The sequence below is a fragment of the Teleopsis dalmanni genome, chromosome 2 (assembly GCF_002237135.1).
Source record: "Teleopsis dalmanni isolate 2A chromosome 2, ASM223713v2, whole genome shotgun sequence".
NCBI classification, from domain to species: Eukaryota; Metazoa; Arthropoda; class Insecta; order Diptera; family Diopsidae; genus Teleopsis; species Teleopsis dalmanni.
The window spans coordinates 164219401-164246339 of record NC_051847.1 but is presented as its reverse complement, the minus strand read 5'-3'; the positions used below and the strand labels follow the sequence as shown (position 1 = coordinate 164246339).

General features: G+C 32.2%; 1 protein-coding gene across 1 annotated transcript in view; it reads left to right on the top strand.

The window, feature by feature from the left end:
* The window catches only part of LOC119685508 (nucleolysin TIA-1), a 30661-nt gene extending 4272 nt beyond the window's left edge, over nt 1-26389 (top strand). Inside the window, exons 2-6 of the mRNA XM_038099806.1 lie at nt 19907-20009; nt 20125-20317; nt 25506-25856; nt 25952-26111; nt 26216-26389. Coding sequence (XP_037955734.1) covers nt 19931-20009; nt 20125-20317; nt 25506-25856; nt 25952-26111; nt 26216-26260 — 828 coding nt within the window. The 5' untranslated portion in view covers nt 19907-19930 and the 3' untranslated portion in view covers nt 26261-26389. The remainder of the gene's footprint in view (nt 1-19906; nt 20010-20124; nt 20318-25505; nt 25857-25951; nt 26112-26215) is intronic.
* The last annotated feature ends 550 nt before the right edge of the window (nt 26390-26939 follow it).

Here is a 26939-nt window from a genome sequence, read left to right as displayed (position 1 = left end):
CGCAAGGCTTAATTCCCATTGAAGTCTTCTCAATAGGCTAGATGTATTAGACGGATGGGATGCTGTCTCATTTGGGTGCTGTTGTAACCGTTCTTGGTGTTTTACCGCAAAATTTTATAATACTGTATCTAAAAATTCCATCCTAAAGTCCCGATGGAGGTCAGTATTCCAAATGAACCACAGAGCGTTGACTAAATTTCTTAGGACTTTGTTTTGAATATTTTGGATGATTTGAATGGACAATTTTGGTGCACATCCCCATAACTGGATTCCAAACGTCCACACCGGAGCTAAGACTTGCTTGTGATTCATTAATTTGTTGTTTAGAGAGACGAGTGATTTTTTCCCAAGAAGGTAATATAATTTTTCATCATTTGATGCAAATCTCTTTGCTTTTAGACTTCTTTTTAGTTAGGAAATATATAATAGTCAGTAGTAACCAAATCTGGAGAATTCGGAGGATGAGGAAGCTCTTCGTATCGTAATTCATTTAATTTTGCTATGGTTTTCATTGGCGTATGAACGGGTGTGTTACCCTACAAAAACCAAAATTTTTTTCTTAAACAAATGTGGTCGTTTTTTCTTGATTGCAGGTTTATCGCTGTTATAGTTTATACTTTTAAACAGTTAATATGGTATATTTAAAGGATTTAGTACATCATACTTGTCTAATATTTATTCTTGATGCTTGAGATTAATTTTTGCATTATTTAATTAGATTCAACTTTTTGCTTATGATACGATTAAAGGTTCACAATATATTGCTTTTTGTAGAGTAATTATTAACATATCTATTATAGTATTATAGTATTATAATGTATAATCATTCTATACAACTGTATAATTATGAGCATTTAATAAAAATTTGTAATAGCACATAGCTGAAGGCCTCAGCAGCCGAAGCTATATCTATACATCTTAGTATTAGTTTTATAAAATAAACTTTTCGTTTCGGTAACATTTTTTTACAGTCTCTTAGATTATTAGACACTAGTTCATTACTAGTTCATTAAGTTCATTACAACAAGAGAGTAATGTTGTTGTTTTATGAATAAATGAGAGACTTTCACAAAAGACTTTGAAGTGGTCAAGCGCACTATATATTAAATGTTTATAATAGAAAGAGTATATGCAGCTCGTAAAAAGATTATTAACAGTGTATATGTCCATAAAAAATTTTCCAGTTCTGTCATTTCAAGGTCATGTTATTCTCTTCTCTTTCATCTCAAAATTAATATTGTTGCTTCCTTGAATTACGAAAAATTGATTGTATTATTTATATTGGATTCGTAGTTTCAACAACTTCATTCATAATGTTATGTGAGGTGGTCACTGTTGGTGTCAACAGAATATTCACAGGATGTTTTTATGGGTCTTGGTAATATATTTTTTGTAGACTAATAGACAATATTGCTTTTCTTATTATGGATTTATTGAATCTACCAAATTTATTTCACATTAAGAAGTTTGTGATTTAAAAAAAATTTTATATTAATATAAAATTATTATTTTGAAATTACTTTGTGAATATTTGTCGACAAATGGATTTTGTAATGAATTCAGTTTAAAATATGTTGCAATATATATTGAGTAGAAATGGAAGAAGGAATAATAAAATAAATAAGAAATTTCATTCAGCTTCGTTAAATTCATATTTGTTTTCATATTCCTTATGAGGAAACTACAACGACAACAACAACGACAAGGACAACAGTGTAAGCCATCTTCACATAAGCATAAGCGAAATACTCGTAAATAACATTAACCAATGTCAGCAACATCAGCAGGAACATTGAAAACATCAGCTACAAAGTGGCGACAATATTTTCAAAAAAAAAAACAAAAAAAAAAATAATAATAAAAATAAAAACAAAAACAAAAAAATTGTAATGTTAAAGTATAAAATAAAAAAAAAATAAAAATTATTAATAAGAAAAAATGTATCCACACATATTCTTGAAATTATCTCATACTGCCTGCCTGTACACTTATTGTCAATGTTGCTCACATTAACAGCAGCAACGGCAGTCGTCAACAATACGAGTAGCAACAACAGCGACAACAGCAACAACAGTAACAAAATGTAGTGAAGAGCAACTTTTAAATAAATTTAAGGAACATTATGCGACATAAAAGACGTAAGTAACGTAAGCATAACGCAAACGTTTAAAACGGAAGGAAACGCGAAAGCAACATCAAATTATGGACGTGGATGCGAAAGTGCCGCACAGCAGCACACAATATGCACAAAATGATGATTTTAAAATGGTTGCCGCTGTGTGCCAGTGTGCCGGAGTACCGTGGTACCGTAGTACCGTAGTACCGTAGCACCGGAGTAACGGAGTAACGGAGTACCGGGGTACTAGAGTACTAAAGTGTATGTATGTCAGTGTGTTGCGCTGCGTATGGTAGGAAGCAACTGCTGCAGCTGATGGTGATGAATGTGCACATATAATTCATAGCAGAAGTTATCAACCAAAGCGCAAGAGAGAAGGAAGCAACATAAAAAAGCATTAAAAACGAAATATATATTGCAAAAGGAGCATGATGAGTTTGACTGAGTAATAGCTGTGCAGTTGGCAGCATTGGTAGTGGTACTGGTACTGGTACTGGTATTGGAAAGCACAGCCCTGCAGAAGTTTAATGCTGCCACCATGCAAAGGTGAACGAGCGCGAAAAGTAGCTACAATAATATGTTAATATCCGCCATGAGACAATAAAAGCAGCAGTCGTAGCTATGGCAATGTCAACAGAAGCAGCGCGGCAACAACAAAATCATCACTAACTGCAGCAATATTATACTATAAACAAAACGGGAACAATAATGGCAACTTCCGGTATCAAAAGCAGAAGCGGCAACAATATTATGACGCATTAGCATGCATAAGCAACTTATGTATATTGTTTTAATGTGCGAGCATTTCAAAGGATGTGTCGGGATGTGTGTTTACGGCGCATTTGCTTTGTTTATGAATATGAGTGTAGTATGCAACATACAATATAGTACAATATATAGGTCGGTTGGTATGTGAGAGCGTGATGTGATTTATGATGCTAATCACACATACGCCAGCATTGGTAGCTCTGAAGACAGTGACAGGATAGCACAAAGTACGTTCAGCTTGCTCTGATGGATATTAAATTATACCAATTTATATTCATTTTTGGATTGAAATTATTTTAGTTTCAATTTTACACAGCCGTGGTTTATATTTTCTATATACTTTTGACAATTACAAGCACATTTCTACGAGTATAATATCATTTCTCAATGTTCTTCCATCTAAGACTTACTAGTAGCATATATATATAAATTGTTGTTGCATTCAAATGAATGCATGGATATATTTGAAGCGTATAAGACGAAAACGAATATTTGTGGTTTTTCCTATACAATATTTTATGCACAAAATTCTTCTAATATCCTTTTACCCAAGATCGTATACTGGAAATAACTTTTCAATTTCTTGCAACCACAGAAAAACAAAACTGGAAAATTTAATAAAAGTTTTCACATAAATAAAATTTGCATTAAATCAACTGTAAGAACAAAATAAAACAACACAAAATGCAACAAACCGAACTACACCATCTAACAATCTACCCAAGAATTGGCGAGGAACATTCGCTTCATCACGCATAGAACACACAAATACATACACACATTCGCCAAGGATTATAAACACATCCTACTCCATCTCCATCTTCACTGCACTCGTAATACAAAAATATTGGTGCACTTTGCATTTCCTCCGAAATTTCCTTCAATTCCCAGGCAATTGCTGCAAAACTAATCGAAAAAGTTTCAATGCGAATGCAGTAAAAGAAACTGTTGATTTAAACTTCTGCAGAAAATTATTAGAATTCCAAAAATGGCAATGCATTTGCTAAGTTTCGAAGCAATCGAAAAATATTTCCTCAGAAAGAAAAGAAAAGAAAGGACTTTGAAAAAAAGTCGATTTGAACTTTGAAAAACAGTTTTGGTGGCATTTTGAGCGACGCGTTCCAACCATAAATAAACATCCGGTACAATTGAGCCAACACATAATTAATCCTCCAATAACTGTTTTGCATAATCGTATACGAGATTTCGTTGCGTCTGCCAATATTTTGTAATTATATTGCAGTTTCCTGCTTAAAGGATTGCACCGCAAATACGCCATAAACAGCAACTCAATTAAGTTGTATTCAAATAATTTGACGCGGCACATATACTGCACTTTATGTTCCGCGCTTTACCGACTTAACACACTTTGCCTGCCAGGACATTGCCTGCTGGTTGGCACTCCCACACTCCCAGACTCCCAGGCTCCCACACTCCCATATTCCTGTTGTTGTTGAGCTGCTCCGACTTAAGTTAATTATTGATGCCATTGGCGACAGTACGCAAAGGAGTAGAAATCTAATTAATTGTGAATAGCAAATTTGCAGCTAATAATGCTAGTCATGCCTCTAATGCCTTTCTTCCGTTTCCTGGCTTCGTACGTAATGTGTTGCTTATATTGATGCTTTGCGCGCCCAATTCTCCACTAATGCCGTTACTGCTCTCTATGATGCGTAATGAAATCTTTATCTGCTTAGCTGCTGCCTCATTAACATCTTAAGTTTCTGTTTCTAATCTACTAGCTGCCTTTTATCCTGCTTGTTTGGTTAAGCTGCGCCGGTTTTCCTTTGGTTCGACTTCGGTTGACACAGTTCTTCTTTATGGGTCTTTTTGTTTTATTTCTCCCATTTGCTACTGTAAGAAAAATGTATTCATTAACTTACAAAGGCAATATGTTATTTGGCCCACAGACAGATTACTCACAACCACTCCGAAACGAGAAATATATGAAGATATTAATTCAGTACATGTGAATTACCACCTTAGATAGTCTTAATTAGTTCGTTCGTAATACAGTAATTTGCAGATAACTATTCTGCAATATGAAATATAATAAAAGTTAATTAATTTCTTTGAAGACATTTAAATTCATAAGCCAAAATTATTTTTTTAATTTATTTTTAATACGAAATATTAATAAAAATTGACTATCTAATTATGCATTCTATTTAAATTTTTTTTTTAATTATTTCAATGGTATGGTATTGTCAGTCAAATTTCAATAAATTAAGTAAATTTTTGTTCTTGCCTTTTCTTTGGTATTCGAATCCTTTTAACTTTTAAATAGTTTCCTTTCGTCATTCTCGGCAAGAAAAAATTAATATTTCTTTTTAATTTAATTTCAAAATTCTTTTAATGTTTTCGATTCATAATTCCAAAAAACTTAAAATGTTCGGGCTTAAGATAGGAATGTCCGATTATCAATATATTAAATATAACTTATTAAAAGTAACTTGTTTTAAAGTTACTTGTTTTTGTATTAAATGACCGACTTTAAGCCCAGTTATATTCAATTTTATCTAGAGTTAGGTAGGGTTAGGTTAGAGTGTACCAAAAGAAAGCCTACTTCAGCTTAAAATAATGACCCATTGTGGTAGCACAGGTATAGTGTTGGTTCATATATAGATAATGTGATCAGTATACGTCCAACGCCGAAAAAGGTAATGACTTTCCCATTTAGATAAAGGAAAACCAACCCGATAATTCCATGAATCTGGCCAGATCCCTAACATTGCAGGATGACAGCTCAGTCAAATCAGTCAAAATTGGGGCTCCAAAATTTTTGAACTTCTCCTTGCTAAAGATTGACACTGACTCATCATCCTCCTTGTCTTCAGAGCCACAACCGCCACAAAGGACATTATAAGGAATACCTAGTCTCAAAGCATGCCTCTCTATTAAGCAATGATCCGTCAGTACAGATACCGTAGTCCTGAGCACATTCCGTTTTAGTTGGAGTAGCTGACCAAATTACACCAGATCGACTAAGAAATCTGACAACTGGGCTCACTGGCCCATTTTTGCTTGGCAATGTTTACATATTTTTGTTTACTGCCAGTTTAACTGTTGCAAGTGGAATGCCAATTTCTGATTAGTGAATATCGGAGAAAAGAGCCCCTGTCTTATCTTGTTTATCATAATAAAAGAAAAAGATACAAAAATAAACATAGAAATTAATTTAACAAATTTCTTACTAAATGGATTTTTACCCTCCGTTTTGACGAAAGAAACTTAATTCTTTTCATATCTATAATAACTATTGTTTTCAATAAAGAGCTATTTTGAACAATAGTAAATTACAACAATAAGATTGTATTAGTTTTTAATTAATTGAATTTTGGGCTGACCATACAGCTGTTCCGAATACAACCAAATTCCCATGATCAGTGGTCTTGGAATTATTTCTTATATTTAATTATTCCTAAATTAATGAATTATTTCACAGCTGTTTTAAAATTTCGTTCTTACACTACACAGAAAGTTAATTTGTTTTTTAAACTTTCAAATGCAAATTAACAAAACTCCAAAAAAATATGCGAAAATACAAGTCAACTACGGTTTTGGGTAAGTTGGCTAATAAACATTGACGCTGAGCTCCAAATTTGGCAGGGCACGAATTCAACCCTTGGTACTTGCAGTCTCAAATAATTATTTACGAATAATTACTGATAAGAAATAATCTCAATAGTCCACTGTTGATGGATATTTGGCAATGCTCGAAACAGCTGTATGATCAGCCAAAAACTCAATCAATTAAAAATAATAATAAAAATTGTGTTGTTACAATTCACTAATATTCGAAAAAAACATTTCTATTAAAAACTATAGTTAATATCAATAATTTAGTTTCTTTCGCCTAAGCAAAAATAAAAGTCAATGTTACTAGTATCAGCAAGAATCGACGATTTTTGAGATCAAATCTTTAAATACGTTATGGTATATTGTAGTTTAACAGATGATGTTTATAGTCGTTCAGGGCAATTATTTGTTTTGAACATTTTCTTTATCTCTTTTTCTTATCTTCTCTTTATTTATATGTGCTATAAACATTTCTTTGTGACACAGCCTGATCATCTTAGGTATTTTGAAACATTCTCAATGATTCTCCAGCAGAAATTTCATTATGCAAACAAAATTTACTGCAACTATAGTATCAATTGGATAAATGCAAGTGCTGACATGAAATTTAACACAAGTGTAATTGGCAGTGCTACCAATCCAATGTCATGGAAAGTCAGCATATTTTAAAATAAAAAAAAATCAGTTGAGTTTTTAATCACAGTAGTATACTATATGTAGGTATGTTGGTGTATAAATGAGTACTTTTAGATTAACGCGTATAGTTTTATTTTTAAGCAATTATACTCTTTTTTAACTTGAGGTATTTTTAAAACCCCTCTTTACACCTTGACCAGATTATTGTTTATCACTTCATCAGACTAAGCAATAATTGACCTCAGATCTGTGGCCAATTTTTTATTACTGAAAGAGTATTATCTTATCTATACTTAGTTATACTTATGGAAGTAAAAGATAAATTGACTTTATTTTCCATACTTTACATTTTACCCTTTCAATTTTGCTCCCTTTTGGATTTAGAGTAAATCTCTAAGCCCTGTTGCGTCGATAAAAATTAGTATGGAACCTACTTTAGAGAATGTTATTACCTCTTTTGTAATGGTACACATTCCCAGAAGTGACTTTGTAGGCGATTTTGAGATCTCTAAGTGTTTAGTGATTGAACCAATCTAACTGATTGGAATCGTTGAAGTATTTCAACATTCAAGTTACTTGCAGTGCCCCACAGCTGTATCCTATATGTCCAGATTGGCACAATAATTATTTTATATAAAAGTAGCTTATTGCGAGTATTTAATTCGGATTTTAGACCTAGTAACCAGTACACCTTTTTAATTTTCATATTTAGTTGTTTTCATTTAGTTTAAATGCATACTAGATATATGATGGTGCCAGTTGATGGTACATTTCCACCAAGACAGTGACAAGCAGGCAGTTACTCCTTCTCAAACGAAATGTGATGGGAGTAGATATTTTTGTGTTAACCTTTATCTTCCAGCGTATCAACGCTGTTTCTGCTAAGTGTAGCTCGTCTTGAACTAGACGCGGTGCATTCATTTGTATTGTAGCAATATAAACTCAAATTCTAAATTCATCGATAAAACTATTTGGATTTTTATATATATCTAAGATTAAAATTATTTATTTTCGAAACAATAACTTAGTATTTAGCCAAAATTATATTAACTTCTTGCTTAAAATTCTACTTCCAAAAAAAAAATCACTTTATGAAACACATTATTATCAAAATATTTGTTTATATACGAATTAACTAATACTTTTTGTGAAAAGTTAATGAAAAAATCATTTAAAAAAATTAAATTCGATAAATTAACAAATTTTAATCAACACGTAATGTAGACTCCAGTATCGCTGGTTACCAAAGCTGCTTAAAAAAGTTACATTAAAAACCCAACCTCAACAATGATTTCCGTTAAATTTAATTTCCGTTTTAAATTACCGCTCGCTTTTATAACTTAAAACCATGTGCTTTGCTCCTTTCTGGAACATGCGAACTCATGAATTTTACATTCTCCGTAGCAGTCTTTTTAATTGTCATTCTTTGGAACATCGCAAATTGATGTAAAAAAACCGACATGAAATATGTGGAAGATACTTTCATTTTCGGCAAATGCGTACCACCAACCAAAGCACTTTGAGCTGCCATTAAACAAATACGAGGGTAATTAAGAAGGATTACCTTTTACATATTCCCGGAAACGGAAGTCGCAAAGTTGAGTCTCGAAAAATTTGTGCACAAAATTTAAGACTTCGGCTGCTGCTTCATTATTAAAGGAAATGTACGTTTTAAATATTGATTGTTTTGACAAAATAAAGACTTAATCCTTTTTGTGCGGATTTAAAAACAAAAATTTCACACAAAACAAAAGACGTGGCAGGAGAAGTTCTACATTTTTACATTGAGGTAAATACCTTCATTAGAGTAGGCGAGGCAACTTTGGAAATGTTCGTAGTTCTTCAAAAGGATTTTGTCATACTTTAAACCTAAGAAACAAAAAACGTTTTAAATGTTTATTAAAATAATAAGGAATTGGTTTGTGAAACAAAAGAGGGTCGGTCCAACGAGAAATGGCAGCAGCAGAGAAAGGAAAAAATTTATATACATACATTAAGTCAAATAAAAAAGGGATAATCCGCCTTTTATGTTTTTGGTTAACATATTTTTTATGCTTTATTTTATTTTCACTTTCTTATTTGTGAAGAAGGTAAGAAAAGCACTAATAGACGAAAAAGAAAAAAGGATCTACTTAAGCCTCTTTTATTTGCTAGTTTAGGACACTGAATATGTTGTGCCTTAACGTATTTAAATAAGTTTAACATCCTTAAAAATGTTTAAATTTAAAGATGTGGAGAAAATATGCTTCGCCCAGTCCATATTCATTACCGTTTTCGTCCTTTAAATTATAAATAATATAAAATTTAAAATAAACTATGGCATAATGTGGGGCGTATAATACATTTCGTTGAAATAGTTCAACTTTAAGAAAACGATTTCTGATATTTATCGAGCAACTCAAGTGGCAAATCGGTTGCACACTTCAAATGCTGCCCCATTTCGAATTCAACACACTGGACTGGACTAGATTGGACTGGAGTGGAGCAGCTGCCTTCAGAAGCCAGTCGAGAGGAAGGAAAAAAATTAATTCAAAGCCAAAGTGTTTGACCCTCTGCGGGAAGGAATTTTCAAAAGGAGAACTTTTCTTTAAAAATATTATTCTATGTTTCATTTAATTTATAGTTGAGGACTGATATAATTTACCACTAAGACGGAATTGTAAGAAATATATGAAATTTAAACTAATGCTTAGTTGCTCCAATAAGACATAGAAGCAGCTACGCACAGATATAACAACTTATTCCAGCTTAAGTGCTTTTATGATGCAATATATTAGCAAAATATTACGAATTTTACTTAATTTATTAATTTTAATATACAATAATACTGATAGATATTTAAGCCTGCAATAAATATAAAACATATGAACCAACCTATTCCAGTCAAAATAAAAAACTGTCAGTTGCGTGATTTCACTCAATCCTACCTGAAATTTCCGTCTTTGTACGAACAAGATAGAAATTAACTGAATACTGACTCTTAATGAAGGAGAACGATTCAATGATGGCATATTTATTATATTTCGAATTGAATAGAAAACACTCGGCTGTTTATTGTCACCTAAATATCAGACGAATATAAAAGTTTTTAGCCAGATATTCTCTAGTCCAGGTAAGGTAAAGTAAGGGAATAGAATATTCCCGAAGTTAGGCATGTCTATCGTATGAAACGACTAAAATCCTAGCACTATTCCGACACTGTTTGGAGTACAAATGGTAGTGATTTAGATTCACTTCCGACACCCAAACGGAGGTGTAAATCTGGTACCACGGTTATTGTTAAAACCCCATCTTACGCGTGAAGACTGTATTTTACTTTCGTTTGGCATAGAGTTGCATATTGACACCAGGTGCTGTGACTCAAAAATCAGCAAAAGTTGAATGGGCCTTGCTCATTGGAAGACAGATATTCCTTGGAACATAAATATCGGATAATAACACAAAATATGACTGTTGTCATTTGCTTCTAAGCAGAGTCAATATTCTATATTCTCAGAAGTATTGCACTGTTTTAGTTGGGCATGATACTTCTCCATAATTGCAATAAGGAACAAGCTCTGTGGCTTTGCGGTTAATCTGACTTCGTTTTCAGAGCAAAGCTGTGTTAGGAACAGAGGTTTCAAGGAACAGCCAGTTTTGTATCTTGCTAGTTACCCAGTGTGTTAAGTCAACAGCAACTTCTATTTATTTTCCTTAAACATGATGCTTTTCATAACTGCAAGAGGGAGCCAACTTTGTGAGAAAATACACCTTACTATAGTTGTAAAGACGAACCACCTTATTACCATAGACTTACCAAAACTATGAGGAAAAAAAAGCTTCTTAACCTGGCGGTTACATAAAACAACATTAAATCAGTGATTTGCATTTCAGATTGCTTTGAGAAGATTCAGAAAGAATAGAGGCGCTTTTCTCTCAAGCACTTAGTCATAGAATTGTATGCTTCATCTGGTCGGGGTGTTATGGTCTGCTGACAAATTACTATACTATTGTTTGCTGTGGTTTTACTTGTTAATTGCTGTAGTATCTTACAGGAGCACACCAAGAATCTCGGAGAGTCCTTTCAGAAGATCGGTGTTTGCCATTTACCGATTTGTGTATGTATAAGAACAATAATACGCTTCGGTTTCTTTTTATTTCCTGCCGCACATACAGATGTTCGGGAAGAAATTTGCTTTTATAGCTTCTTCATAATTTGTCTAGATATAACAGCTAGGGTCACTTGGTTATCAGTTGCTGCAACATATCACTGCAGTCCACCGAAACTATCAAACAGATCCTTCTAGCGATCCGTGTTTTGAAAAACTTAAGATGTTAAGTAACCAACTTAACAATCTTTGTAAATACAAATAAACCAGTCTGCATCTATTGATTGCCAATTGCTACAGTATGTAGCAGCAGTGCAGCTAAATTATCGAAGAGAATCTGTAAAAGATCGCTGTTTTGATTGCTACTTAACTATATGTCTAAATGGAGACATCAAAGTATGTGCCTTTAAACTTGTTGCTAAAGTTGATTTTACAATCAATGCAGTACAGTCAAGATTTGTTGTTGATTTTTAAATAGTATATGTTTTTTGACTACTTTTCTTATATTCTTCAACAACTTTCGCTAAATTCGGAAGTATTTAAAGTAATAAATTTTACTTTAGTGCCATTTCATTATCAAAAACTAAAAAAGAAAATAAGTGGAAACTTGTTTTTATTCTACCTACATATTCAGGATCATTTTCTTACTTAATAAAGTTAAATACTTAACCATATCGTGAAAGGTGACCCATCATCACATCAAGAAACCTCAAAAACAGATAACAATTGAAAGAAAGACATTATCTTCTTCTTTTTCTTTGCTCTAAACAAAAACATCAGTTATATTTCACTTCCAATGAGTTTTTTTCAAACTTTGCAAAATTAAATTTTCAGTCGTTCATTCAATCAATAATATATGTAATATATCGCAGAGTTCATAGCAACTATCTTCGACATATCCCCAAAAGAATTATTTATTAAATGATTGATAAACTCGTGTTGTAGCGAAAATGTAAGCGGAGAATAGGAAAATCGTGCAACAAAATAAAAGTTTATCATTGTTGCCAGTGGCAGGTAATATTGTTGTTGTCACTGCCAGTGATGTTGCAAGTAGTTTGCCTCGAATAGCGTATGTTGCCTTGTTGCCTGCAACAAGATGGATTAAAGTTCGTACATTGGTTCTTGGTATTTTCCCAATGAAACGTGTAGTTTCTTGGGTCATTTCAACTCATATGCCACCGCCAATGACAGGAACTCCAATTTCTTGACACTTACAATCTAAACAGCAACAAATTTAAAGTTTGCTCCAAAAGAAATTAAAAAAGTGCAAAAACTTTAATTTCATTTTATAATATAAGTTTAAATTAAACGTTTATATTACTTTTCCAAAAAAAAGGATATGAAATATACAAGCCAGTATGAGAAGTCGAAGGAGGCTGTATAATCAATGCTGCGTATCGATACACTTTTATTAAACATAAGATTTATAGCTTATGCAAATATTAAAAATACTCTGGGTAAAAGGAAAAATAACATAAAAGAAGATTATAAATCTGGAAAAAATCAACAGATACTGCATGCAGGATACACACTTAAAATCGTACAGATTAAGAGAAGGCGTACCACTTAAAGTAAATTCGTGCTATTCCAGCATATATAGTACTCATATATACGAGTGTAGAGGAATGCATAAACCTATTGCATATACACAAACATAAACATGTGTGCATTTATATGTATATGCATGCATAAGTAATATGCACATATCTGCATACATATGTATGCATGTATGCAGAATACAAGTATATATACAATAAATTCCCAAACGAACGAAAAATTATTGCCAAAGTTTTGTGACAGTTGGAATAACAAGGATATCGTGCCTGTTTCCATAGTCCTCGCTGCGGTTGCTGCCGCTTCTGTTGCACATTTATAATCGTAAAGTAGCAACAGAACTGGTAACATGAAATCCCCTCTCCACATACTACTCCATCACGACACCACAATAACAGAAGTTTCATTAAATGGCCAAACTTAGCAATCCAACGAATATGAGCCTCAGTACCGTCACCATCACCATCACCATCGCCATTACCATAACCGTCACCAATCACCATCAGCCTCATCCTCTCTGACACCACCAACACCAATCGCAAGTCGTAGCAGACACAGTATGAGTACCAGAAGCAGAAACAGACCCAGAACCATTGCGAAACCGAATGGATTGCGTGTCATTGCAAACCAAATGAACAGTGTTCATTTGTTCTTTTATTTCAGTTTTAATGCATTTTTCTTTATTTTCTGATGTTTTGCATAAATAAATATTTTTATCATGTTTCCAACTATTTTTGCTTTGCTTCGGTTTGCTCGGCTTGGCGTTCACACTGAAACTAAGTATTTAAACAAAAATCGAATCGGAACACATTCAAGTGCCGTCAATCATGTGCGTTGTTGTTGTTCTTCCACTTCATTTTTGGATTTCTGGATTTTTGAATTTTTGAGTTTTGGTTGTTTTTTATTGTTTTTGAACAATTGTTTCCAAAATTCTCCTTCAACTTTTTGCCATACAAAACGCTGTGCCGAAAATTTTATTCTTTGTAGTACAGTTCTCGAATTTATATTTATTAAGTTCGTCCTATAAACGAGGCCCTATGCTCCACAAAGAGATAAAGGAATTAAGAAGATAAGAAGTTCGTCCACATTGGATCCAATAAAAGCTCATAAAATTTGATATATCATATTAAAATTCAATATGCATATGCAATTAATTTGGTCAAGATTTATATACATCAAGAAAATTATAAAAAAATTAAAGTTTTGCGATTAAATTTGTAATTTTATTTACCGGTGCTTTGCGGAGTCATTCCTTAAGCTGCAGGGATGATCCTTTATTTTAAAAAATGCAACAAATTGCATTGGAAACAAAGCCATCCTATCAAATTTGACATCAGTTAGTAACATAACTTGTTTCGTTCTCATTTAATAAGAAAACCACTTTTCAAATTTTAAGATTCTTTTCCTTTTAGTCTTAAGTCTTTTTAGTCTTTTAGTCTTTAGGGTACCTTAACAGCACATTTGTATTATAGGTACCAATAAGTGATTTGGATTGTGTAATCCTGGCAGATCAACGGAGTAATACTTTTTGTTCTGGTTCTCCATTTTCATGAGAAAAAAGAATGTACTGTGCCCTGATCCACAGAGAGATCCCGGCCCTAACATCGGTGTAGCTGGTCCTTTCCAGGCTAGTCCAGAGAACCAATAACGTTGCTTTTTTGTAAAATATTTGCTTCAAAAATCCTGTAGTGCTTGACATCTTCCATCAAATGTTGTAAATCTTCCATATTATGTAAGCTATACAACGAAGAGATCTTAACGTTCATACTTAGTTGTTGATTTCTCTTTAAAATTAGAAGGTCGGTTCGGGATCTGTTAATCCAGTGAAGAGGTCTTAAATTTCATACTTAGCTGTTGATTTCCTTTTAGTTAATTTAAGAAATATTTCTTAGGGGATAAACATTTTACAAAATCGATACATTTCACAAATAATGTATACCCAAAAATCAAATTCTATAAAAAATAAGAACAGTGATCCCTTAAGTAAAGACCGTTAAGACAATTGAAGTTATATAAACTATGAGCTTGATGAAATTTTTTTTCCAGAACCAAAAATCTGCAAAAAATTAACAATAATTTCGAAATTAATTTAACCACTCAATTTTTTTCACAAAAATATTACATTTATAAATAATTTCTGGCAATTAATAACTTTAGCGAAACAATTTCAGATGAATTTCTTCCCACTATTACCACGTCCATACTTTTTGACCTTTATGAATCTAGACTCCTAAATACTAGACCTCTTGATCTCCGGAATGAAGTTTCCACGCTGTAGTATGTAATTATTCCATTTATACCTAAGAGGTTTTTTTAGTGGGTTAAAGTCCCACATCTCTGATGAATTTGAGAAAATTAGTTAAGCATTACTTTATTAGTTTAAGATTTCTACTTATCAATTCAAACAGAGTCGAGATTGAATTGAATTTAATCTCCCTTTTTAATTCAATGTAATTTCGAAATGTTTACAGTAATTTTTCCAAATACTTATTACATAAATTAAGTTCGATACTTGTATTAACCTTTGCACAAACGCTTTCAATTATGCGATTTAATATTTCTTTGCCAAGTCAATTGCAATGGTTGAGCGTTCATTGAAAACCAAAGCAATAATTGTGCCAATAATATTCCCTGCAAAAACGTCGATTATTACCGCACTCATCCTCTTCATAGGTCTTGGCAGGGAAGAAAAAGTCATAAAGCAGCCACCAGAAAATCATATTGAAAGCAAAATACCGGTGCACAGGATGTAATGCAAAACAAAACGAGGAGAAAAAAAATTGGATTAATACTTCGAGCAAAGGAATTGAAAGGCGTATGCCTGCAACGGAAGTGCATGTCTATGGATATGAGGCTGAATTGGTTGTTTAAAGGAAACGGAAGTCGTTTAATGTAAAATGTACCAACCGAGGTTTAAGCTACAATTTCAAAATGGTAATGAAATCATCGCTGCATACATTTTTGAAATTCAGCTCAGCTATTTACGTTACTCTCAGTACCGAAATATATGAGCCAATAAAATGTAATAAGTAAAGTAATTGAAATTAAAGCACTTAGCATTACCTAAGTGGGGCGTCTAATGTTATTTTAAGACATGTTTGGATTATTTTCAATGATGTGGTTAATTTTTGAAATTTTGTACTATTTTAGCACATACTAGCTTAATGCATTTATGCAGTTCATAAAAAACAGGAGAAAAAAAAACAAACGAAATATTGCAGTTAGAGGAAAACCAAATTGGACAGACATTTTGGTAACGAAATGTGCTCGAAAAGAATTACAAGTGAATTTACAATATATTTTCATGAATTTATATTCGCCACAATGTGCAACACCTACGCCAAAGAAAACCAATTCCCATTATTGCATTTGGTGCGCTCCGAGTAAACTCAGAAGGAAAAGCTGCCAGTTGCAATCATTTTTACATGAATCACGTTTGATTCGCACGAATAACCTTTTATGTGAAATTGAAATTATAATTCTGTTGCCCTCACCACAGTCGAGAATATTGCAATTTGGTTATTCATTCTCCAATAACTTATGTTAGGGTTCCAGGGCTGCCAACAACTTAAATCCAGGATAAAGGATTAAAGGATAGTGATTATCATCACTATTAATCATTATTAATTATATAGTTATTATTAATTATTTTTGTTAATTACAAGTAATAAATCCTCAAAATTGGCATTAACTAATTATATAAATTATTAATCCTATTTACAATTCCCAGTTTAATTTAATTATTTTAATTTTACCAATTAGTTTAATAAGTATATTAAAGACCTATGATAAATCTCTGCTATGCAAAGGAAATATACAAAAGTATTAATATTTAAAAATATCCCAGAGATATGAGGTTTATTTCAATTAAGCACAGTCATATAAAAAGGTTTATTATTATTTAATAATAGGCTATGAATACACCTAAAAGACCTAAAAGATCAATTGTGCACCTAAAGGCCCAACTAAAAGAATTCTGGACTATTTATAAATTTCGTGAATGCTGTCGGCTTAATTTTACCTATTTGATTTGGAGCAAAGATCCCGCTTTCAGGATAGTCGTGTCTACCGTTGGAAGTTGCATAGAATATGTTCTGATGTTTCCTTCTCCTCATGACAGAATCATTTTATACCGCACCTATAATCTTCAAGCATTGCCAAATATTCATTGATTTTACAATTTATTGTATAATTAGTGAACTACAAATACTAGGGTTAGAATTTTAATCCCGTCAAAACAGAAGCAATGACTTTTCATTATTTAACTTAACGAGCTTTTTAAGAAAAGAAAATAACTAAATTTGATTTTAACGTCAATATGTTGGTAGTGACTATTTTACTTAATAGAAACTATTGTATTTAATAGAGAGGTTTTGAAAAGTAACCTCTCTCTTTTTTTTAAATTTTTTAATTAATTGAATTTTTATTATTGTAATTCACTACTTTTCGGAACCACTCCAAGAAAATATAATACAAAAAAGAAAATACTAAAGTTTTAACAACTAAGGCCGTGTATGAATTCGAGTATATTGAGGTAAAGTAAATTAAAATTTCTTTCACTTATCTAAATATTTATTTATTTTTTATTGCACTTATTTATTATTTTTGGTGACACCTAATTTACCCTACTTGAAATTCTCGTAAATAGCAACATCGTTGTCATACCGACATAATTTACTATTTCCCTCAGTTTACCCGAACTCGCACACGGCCTAAAAAATTAAAATTGTTGATTTCAATTTCTTTAATCGGTGGCTTATAACCTTAATACTATTCAAAAGCACTACACCTCCCTTAGTTATTTTCGCTCCATTACAGTAAGATGAAACTAAGGATATTGACAACGTGTTTAACGAGATAATTTAACCAACGTCACTATACTAACAATATCTTAGGAAACAGATTGTGGTTTTTAGTTATAGGTCATACTGTTACAATTTTTCTAACTCCGCTGTTTTGATCTTAGTTGGTCCAATTAGATATTAAAAAATTTAAACCCTCAACCCGAAGACTGAATGCCTTTTTTTTTATTAGATTTACTAAGAAGGGAAATCCACGCTCATATTCTTTTCTACAATAATCATTATTAAGTAGAAAGTATACAATATACATACAGATAAATTCTTAAAAACATTTCCTCATTACTTCAAGGTTATCTACACCATCGAATAAATAAAACCTATGTACCTATAATAAAAGGTATACCCCAAATAATAGCTATAGAAAAGGCATTCATAGGTATATATAAACATAATATATAATTATCTTAATATAAAAGAAATCGCGTGTGGCAACGCACTTTTTTCAAAAACACATACCATTGAACTATAAACTCAAGAGCTCAAAACTTTTACATATAATATATAAAGCAAATATTTTTATTTACCTTATAACCTCTGAAGTCAAGGATATAATTTCAACTTAATTTTTAATTGTAAAACCATTAATTTTTATAGCTTAATATGCCCCAAGCTCCATTTATAAAAAACTGTAATTTTCATAGTTTTAATTAGGTCTGCAAATAATTACAACGAAAAATAGTAAACCCAAAATTAGTAAATCTAGAGAACTTAAATAATATTTTTAGATAATTATTTAATTTTTATTATTATTTTATTATTGATATTTGTTGCCATAAAGTGATTAAAATGGTTGCTTTCTTCAATTATAATTAATTAAAATATTGTAGTAATGAACAAGCTAACTTTAGCTAGAGTTTCATCAACTTGGGTGTATTTCCAATATAAGTTATAAAATACACTTCTCATAACGCGTCGCCAGTCCCAAGCTTCTTACTGAGAACTGTCATCATCATTATTATTAATATTAGTATTAGTACTACTAAAGGAAGGAAATTAAAACTAAAGGAAATTAAAACACGGTTCGTCAACTTCAATATTATACTTTAGAATCGAATGCACAAAACAATCTTTGTGTATAAGTTTTTTGCAAAAGAACACCCAACGAAGATAGGTTAGTCTTGCAAGTTGGTCATGTTAATGACAATCTTTTAATTGACTTATAGTACGTTGGAAAACTTGATTTGAATCTGTTTATTTCTATGTCCAAACCCCCAGTTATCTACGTACCGGAGCTTTGTCACTATAATGGCCCTATAACCATTTTCATGGATATAGACCCATGCCCTCTGTATATTGCCAAATGACAATACCCAGACACAATGAAGGTTATTCTCTACCAATTGTAAACCATATAATGCTCCCATGCATTTATTTAATTGACTCTAATAAAATCTGTTATCAATTCGGCATACCTGGTAAATCGGAATCGTCCTACTTGAATAGATATTCCAACAACAAGTATTTTAGTATTATAGGTCTTGATAAAAATTGATATAAATTAAAAGATATTATCGTACCTGATGAGAATATTGTTTTCAACTCAACGAAATTGCACAACACCTAAGTCTATCCATCAATAAAAAACTATCACTGACTTGGTGAACCGACCCATTTGTTAACACCAATATCTTTTCTTTTCTTAAGGGTTTTGTATCCTCAGATTTTGTGGCTAAAAAAAATAACAACAAATCAGTACTTTTTTCATTTCTTTCGCACATCCTTCAACACTTTCCCTTATCCCTTCAACTGTTTATTTATATTTTAGTTGCTGATGTCATTTTACTGTTGTTGTTGTTCCTTGGTAGGATGTCCTTTTGTTGTTTTTAATATTGTTGCTTGTCTGTTGGCTCCAGTACTGCCGTTACATTTGCTTGTCTGACGAAAGTTGACAGTATCGAGAAATCATTTTAACTATACACCATTTAAGATAGAAGAAGAGTTGACGATGGGGAGAAGGAAGCCTTGTCAAGTAGCGGCGTGGGTATGTAAACAGAAGGAGTCTCAATTTGTTGCCCGAATCAAAGCGTTTGCATAAGGATTACCGCTGACAGCCATGAATAGTTTAGCTTTTAAATAATTTTCCAGAGACAGAGAGAATGACTTAAATTATTTTCTTTGCAAACTGTTGCTAAGATGTTTACAGGATTATTGAAAAAGGATTTATTTTGTGTACGAAAATTTACAAAAGCCGCTTAAAATTGTTTACAAAAACAAAAAAAACTACAACTTTTTTGAACAATTTCGAAATTTAATTAAATGTGTTTTAAAATAATCTAAAAAAACAAATTAATTTTTAATTGCAGGAAGCCGAAACAGCTATAAATGCTATGAATGGTCAGTGGCTGGGATCCCGTTCAATACGAACCAATTGGGCAACAAGAAAACCACCAGCCACAAAACCCGACAGTAAGTTCTTTTTAAGAATAATACTTTTTTTTACAACATATAGAAATTGTTTTCTCTTAATTTTCCATTTGTAATTTTTATTAATTTTATAATATATTATATTTAATTTTTGTAGTAAATGCGAAGCCACTAACTTTTGATGAAGTTTACAATCAGAGCAGTCCAACCAATTGTACTGTGTACTGTGGTGGAATCAATGGCGCGCTTTCTGGCTTTCTTAATGAGGATATCTTGCAGAAAACCTTTGGTCCTTACGGTACTATACAGGAAATACGCGTATTTAAGGACAAGGGATATGCATTTGTCCGGTAAGTAACTAATATTTTAGAAAGGATCAAAATGTTTATAAAAACAATTCTATGGGCTTTGTTGAATGAATGAAACATTTTCTTTCGTTTACATAAAACAATCAATTCATTTATTCTAGTATCATTTACAATATAATAATTATATATTTACTATTATAAAGTTTATGTTTACTAACACTTCTACTATTAAGTGAGTTTACATTAAATCTAGAAATCTATTTTGCTCCTTTCATAGATTCAACATATTCCTCTAAGTTCACCTTCTTAGTTCTAATATAGTATTGAACTTATATTACAAGATTTTATTATCTCATCCTTTATTTGATGCCTACCTGTATAATTTTTTGATAATGCAACAGTAACTGGTCGCATTTTTTCCTATAAAATCATAAAGTGCTATTAAAGAAGATTCCCACTATTGCAAGGTGATGATTTAAACTAAAGTTTCCTGTCAGAAATTCTGTAATGATTGTTAAATTTTTACTTTAAATGATATTAGGTTGATAGTCCGTATAAGCGATTGCGGTTTTAATAGCCCAGGTAGACTATCCGAGTATAACTTACTTTGTTACTTCTCTTCATTTCGAATGTGTGAAATAACGTTCTCCTAAGCTACAAAACGGTTCCGGGTCTACACATTACATTTCTGCAATTTTATTACTAACCTAACATAGAATTACTAACAATATATAATTATATTTTTTAATAATATACTGTCTATATGTGACTAACATGTCGAAAAATATATTCTTTTCTAAGAAATTACAATATAACTTAATTCTTCTCTAGTTCCTTGCACTAGAGACCATTTAGACTATATCAAGAATTATGTTCATACATAAAGATATGAAAAAAGTTGATAAAAACTCTGTATAAAGAATTGATACCTCTCTATATGTATATCTTAATAAAATCCGTATGTACATATATATCTCTATATCACTCTATATAAAAGTTGATAAATTTCTAATCAATTTATAATTGATTTCCAGCTATTTCAATTTTGACTTGTATGATTAGCACACTGACTTTTCATATATATTGTATACCTCCTTACACCCATTTATTTAAAGAGTTTTGACATGACATATTAACAATTATGTTTGATCTAATGATGTATATTGCCATAAGACAATCTCACTTATTTTGTCTACCAGTGATTGGTAGTAGTTCCATTACTTCTATATAAATAAAGGGTGGGTTTTAAAGTAAGCAGAAGTTTTTAAACACGGCTCTTTATGGTAGGACTGTCATTTGACCATTACATTGTAAAGCAAAATAAGTGTCTCTCTGATATATTGTAAAATTGCTATAACATTTGGATGAATAGGTGCAAAGTTACTGCTTCTGTTAAAGTACAGGCGTACTATAACCTTAAATCGAATAAGATCTTCAATTAAATTTCTTCAGTTTCTTCTCGTGAATTTTTTACAGTTCGTCTGTGAAGGATTTACCCCAACTCCAAATTGATGGTCTAAACAAGAACTCATGTTTAAAAAGATTGGATAATTTTTCACATTTCTGCATCTATAACACGGCATATGTTCTGACACTTGACACTGACTTACACTTTTCCCATTTTCTTTGAAATTAATCAGTTTATCAGTAGTGTTATTTCCTGGTGTATTATTGCACTTCAGCAACAAATGAGTTGTTGTTGTAATACTCTAGTATAAGATTAAGGCTTTATTAAGTTATGATATAACACGACACTTGATTTAATTTGACCGACTTTATGCTAACATCATAGTGCTAGTCAACAGATTTACTTATCAGTTCTGGTATGATATTTTACTATAATTTTCATAACTACCTGAGAAAACATAATAAATTCAGTTTCATCGATATTAATTATTTGGTTGAAGTTTAGTCACTAATGTGGTTTAAAAATTTGGAAACCACATTTTTAGCTTGAAGTTTACCAAAATCTATGCTTAGCGCAGGGAACTTCTAGAAAACACTATAACTAAGTTTATTATTTGATCTCGACTTAAAACTGAAGATCTTTTCTTCAGGTAGGTTTTAATAGAACCAGTTTTATAGAACGGTACATATTAACTTGAGCAATAGCGCACTATAAATGCGTTCAAATCCTTCTTAAGTCTGGTCTAAAACCACAGATAGAAGTTTAGTCACTTATGTGCTTTGAACTTCTAGAAACCACATTTTCAGCTTAATACAGAAAACTCTACTAGTTAATTTTTGATTTAGCTCCAAGTTGGAACTTGTACTTAACTGAACATATCTGCCACTTTAGATAAAGTACATAAAAATTCAGTGGAGTTTGTAGTCTTCTGTTATATATGGTAGATAAAAGATTGAAGAAAAAAGATTAGTGTTTTAATATACAACTACACTGCTATTGTTAGGAACCCGAAATTGGAACGTCTATTTTTATTATTCTTATATCTAATACTAGATGAAGCGACATGACGAATCACACCCGTCTGTCCATACTACATGCGTCAACATGAAAATTCTCATGTACTTATAACAACGATAGTTAATTAATTAATTAGAAACGAAAATAATTTAAATATTGTGCTGTAAATTACATATTTGATATATTTTCCTTAATTACTATTTATTCTATAGCAATTTTAATATTAAAGGTTATAATTGCTGAAAATGTTATTCAGCAGGTAATGAAGATTTTGCTTCGAAACGTCAAAGTTTAAGAGCTTGCCTAGCGTCATGAATTTATTTACCTTTTCAATGTTCCTAAGCACTTAATGAATGTCCTTGACATGGTTCTGTGTATGTACGTATATATAACACAGAAATTCAACTAATAATGATTTAACTTTATACATCCTTCCATATAACTAAGCAGTACTTAACACACACCCCATGCAAAATTCGTTCTCAAAAAGAAAATAAGCGAAAAGTATTTGCTTGGGTTGTGTAAATTGTTTCGCTGCTTTTATTTTATTAAATATTAGTTCTGCACTTTCGTTTGTTCTATTATGAACTTTAATTTTTTGTGTTTATGAAATGGCACCGCAACAATGTAAATGCAAGCACTTCTTGCAGTTGTCAACCGAAAAATCCATTTTACACACCACAAAACTGCACCACTTTACGTTAAGCTCTCAGGAATCCTCCGCACCAGTTTCCCAGCTTCGCAGTTTAGCTGCCTTCTGCACTACTCAGTACCTTTGGCTTCTTTTCACTTTGGTCCTTTTTTTGTCGTACTGGTTGGCAATATTTATGCATGTAGCCGCTTTGTTAGAGCCGAGCATGTTTTTGTCAACGAGCATGATGCATTGCATTTCCATGCTCACTTTTATCCACTGGATGTGGACAACATGGTGTGGAGTAATTTCATGGACACCACCGTTGACAAAAACGCGATAAAATGGTTTATCTCGTTGACAAGTTTCATACACAAGGACAGCGTTGAGATACTCGTAATGCAGATACTATTATTGCCACTAGCTAACGTGCTTGTTGCGGTATGTTTCACGAATTTATCTTACGTAGTTATATACGTAGTCCATAGTTACATATCCGTGTGTATCCATGTCAGTGTCTGCATCTACCAACATACATCTACCAAAAACTGGCACACATGCATTTGCACTTACACACTTGTACTCATTTCATACGTAATTTAGCAAACAAAAGGACGCTTCCCTGTTTTAATGGTCTCTTCTGTTCAGATTTTAGGGTTATACCCATACAATGCAATCGCGTGAAAGTTGAATTTTCCGTATTCACGGTATCTTCTTTACTTTCGATAAAAGCTCTTAATGATGATAACGTCATTTGGGATAAAACACACAAAAGTGGATCTCAACTGAAAAAAAATTTAAGCGAAAATGTTACGGTGTGTTTCATGTTACTTCGCAAACACTTTGTAGTTGATATGCGAACATTCGGGAAGCTTCTCGAAATGCAACGCTCCTAGAGACCGGCTACTTTTAATTGGAACGCAATTATTTAACTATGCAGTTTACAGATGCGGATAGAATTAAATTAATGGACGAAGCTATGATTTCAGTGCATTTGCGAATGGTAAAATAATATTTTACGAAACTCTGCAGATTTGAGTGCTCAAATAGAAAGTTGTTCAAACTACTATCTCGGAATTATGTTCAGCAAAAAGATTTTATTCTATTTACTTTCGTGACTTAAAGTAGTTTTATTAACATATACCATCTGACAATGTCCACATATATATATCTATATACATATACAAATACAATTACAAACACAATGTCTAAATACAATTTCAACTTAGAGCGCTCTGGTTCTAAGAGAATTACAGACAATCCGAAACAGGATTATGCGGTAATTAAAACTACCAACCTCTTTTAACTTGGAGCACTCTATGCGAATAATAGATAATATTTAGTAGATATCTGCTCAACTGATGCCTCTCTTTAAATTTCTAATCCCTTTCAAATTAGAACACTCTGGGTGTAAAAAACTTACAGACAATTCTAAACAGATTTCCGCTGCAACTGATGCCACTAACTTCTAACATCTTCAACCTTGGAGCACCCCAAGAGAATAATAGCCAAATATTGGCTTAAACTGATATCCCTCTTTGGATTAAACCTTTTTGAAATTAGAACACTAAGGGTTTAAAAAAATTATACATCTGATAACATCAAACTTCCAATCTCTTCTATTACAAAGAATTCTTAACAGACAATTACTAAAATTGATGGCCTAAAACTTTGTATCTGTTTACGTTAGGAGCACCCTGGGTCCAAAATAATTATAGAATACTTTTAACTGATATCCAACAATACCCTAAAAGTTCTTGCCTACTTTAAATTAGAAAATTGTGTCTAAAGGAATAACAATTAACTCTTTCTTGACATCAGTTACTTTATAAAAATGCGCTATTAGGAAGTTTTAGAATTAAATGAGAGGATCATTTTGAAATTGATACATTGTCCCTGTACTTCCCTGTCCGCGTAAATACTGCATTTTATTTATCTTACTATAGTACAAATTTCAAAAAGTCTTAGTTTTGAGATAACGCTTAATTTTTCACACAGTGGAGTTACAAATTTATTATTCATCAATCCTCGTTTCTTTTCGGGATATATCCCCTATATAATACGCCGCTGTGCTACTGGGTAATAAAGCTACTATTGAATCTCATTGCAATTTAAATTAAGAAAGAAATTGAAAAGATATTGCTAACTAATATTTCGCTTGTTTATCCTTACAGATTTTCCACCAAGGAAGCAGCAACACATGCAATTGTGGCCGTCCACAATACGGAAATAAATCAACAACCTGTCAAATGTGCGTGGGGTAAGGAGAGTGGCGATCCAAATCATATGTCGGCTATTGCAGGCCAGGCACTCAGCCAAGGATTCCCATTTACCTCAGCAGCAGCAGCTGCAGCTGCTGCCGCAGCTTATGGACAACAAGTTGCAGGTTACTGGTATCCACCAGCACCAACTTTTCCGGCTGCTGCACCAGCTCCACCAAGTGCTATACAGCCAGGTCAATTTTTGCAAGGCATGCAAGGCTTTACATATGGGCAATTCGCTGGATATCAGCAAGGATATATGGGGTATGCAATTTAAATGCCTTTCAAATCGAATTCGAACCTTTTAAAAATATTTGTATTATTTTTCTCTCTTTATTCCGATTTATTTGTGTATTCAGAATGGGTGTGCAAATTCCGGGTACTTGGCAAGGTGTTCCTCAGCAAGCACCCTTAGCTGGCACCACCGCTCCCCAAATTGCACAAAGTGTCGGTAGTGCTTTACCACAAACTGCTGGTGTAGTAGCATATCCAATGCAGCAGTTCCAAGTTAGCCCACAGGTAAATACTATATATTCTTCTAGTACTTAACTGTATTTTTTTAATACACAAAAAAAAAATTTGATTCTTAATTTTTATTATATATTTTACATAATAATTTATAGTTGGCTACTGATGATGAATGGTTAGCACCGAGTTTATTAGTGTAGCTTCCAAGATGGACTACAATTGCAGCTACAGCAGCAACCACAATGACGAAACCTACATCACCAATCACGACATCTACACCAACACAACATTTTACCACCAAAACAACAATTATGCCAACGACTGGATTAGCATTCCAATCAACATTTCAAAATCCACACACCTATAATCACAGCTACTATACCCAGAAACAACAGCAGAATCAACAGACTTTTTCCCATTATTGGAGGCTTCAGCAGGTAACGAACAACGATTTATCTCAGCGACAGAACCTGACGGATCCGTACAAAGAGCAACAATATGAGTTTTAAAATGCAATACATAAGGTTTATGTACTTAGCAAATATATAAGAAATTTATAAAAATACAAAATAAATATGTAAGTGCAATGTAAAAATATATAATCTAATAAATCAAATTAATATATTAAAATTAAATAAATAAAACTAATATATAATATATATAGATGCAATTGGTCGGGAGCATGTGCAATACTTAAGTAATTTAGGAACTAAAAAAACTTAGCAAAATTATAGCAGATAGCAGATTAAAGAAAATTTAAGTTTAAAATTATATTAAATATATGGAGAGTGCATATGGGCGCCATATTTATGGATATATGTATTTATATATATATTTATATATGTGTAAGATATATACACACGGTGTAGGTAACAGTTG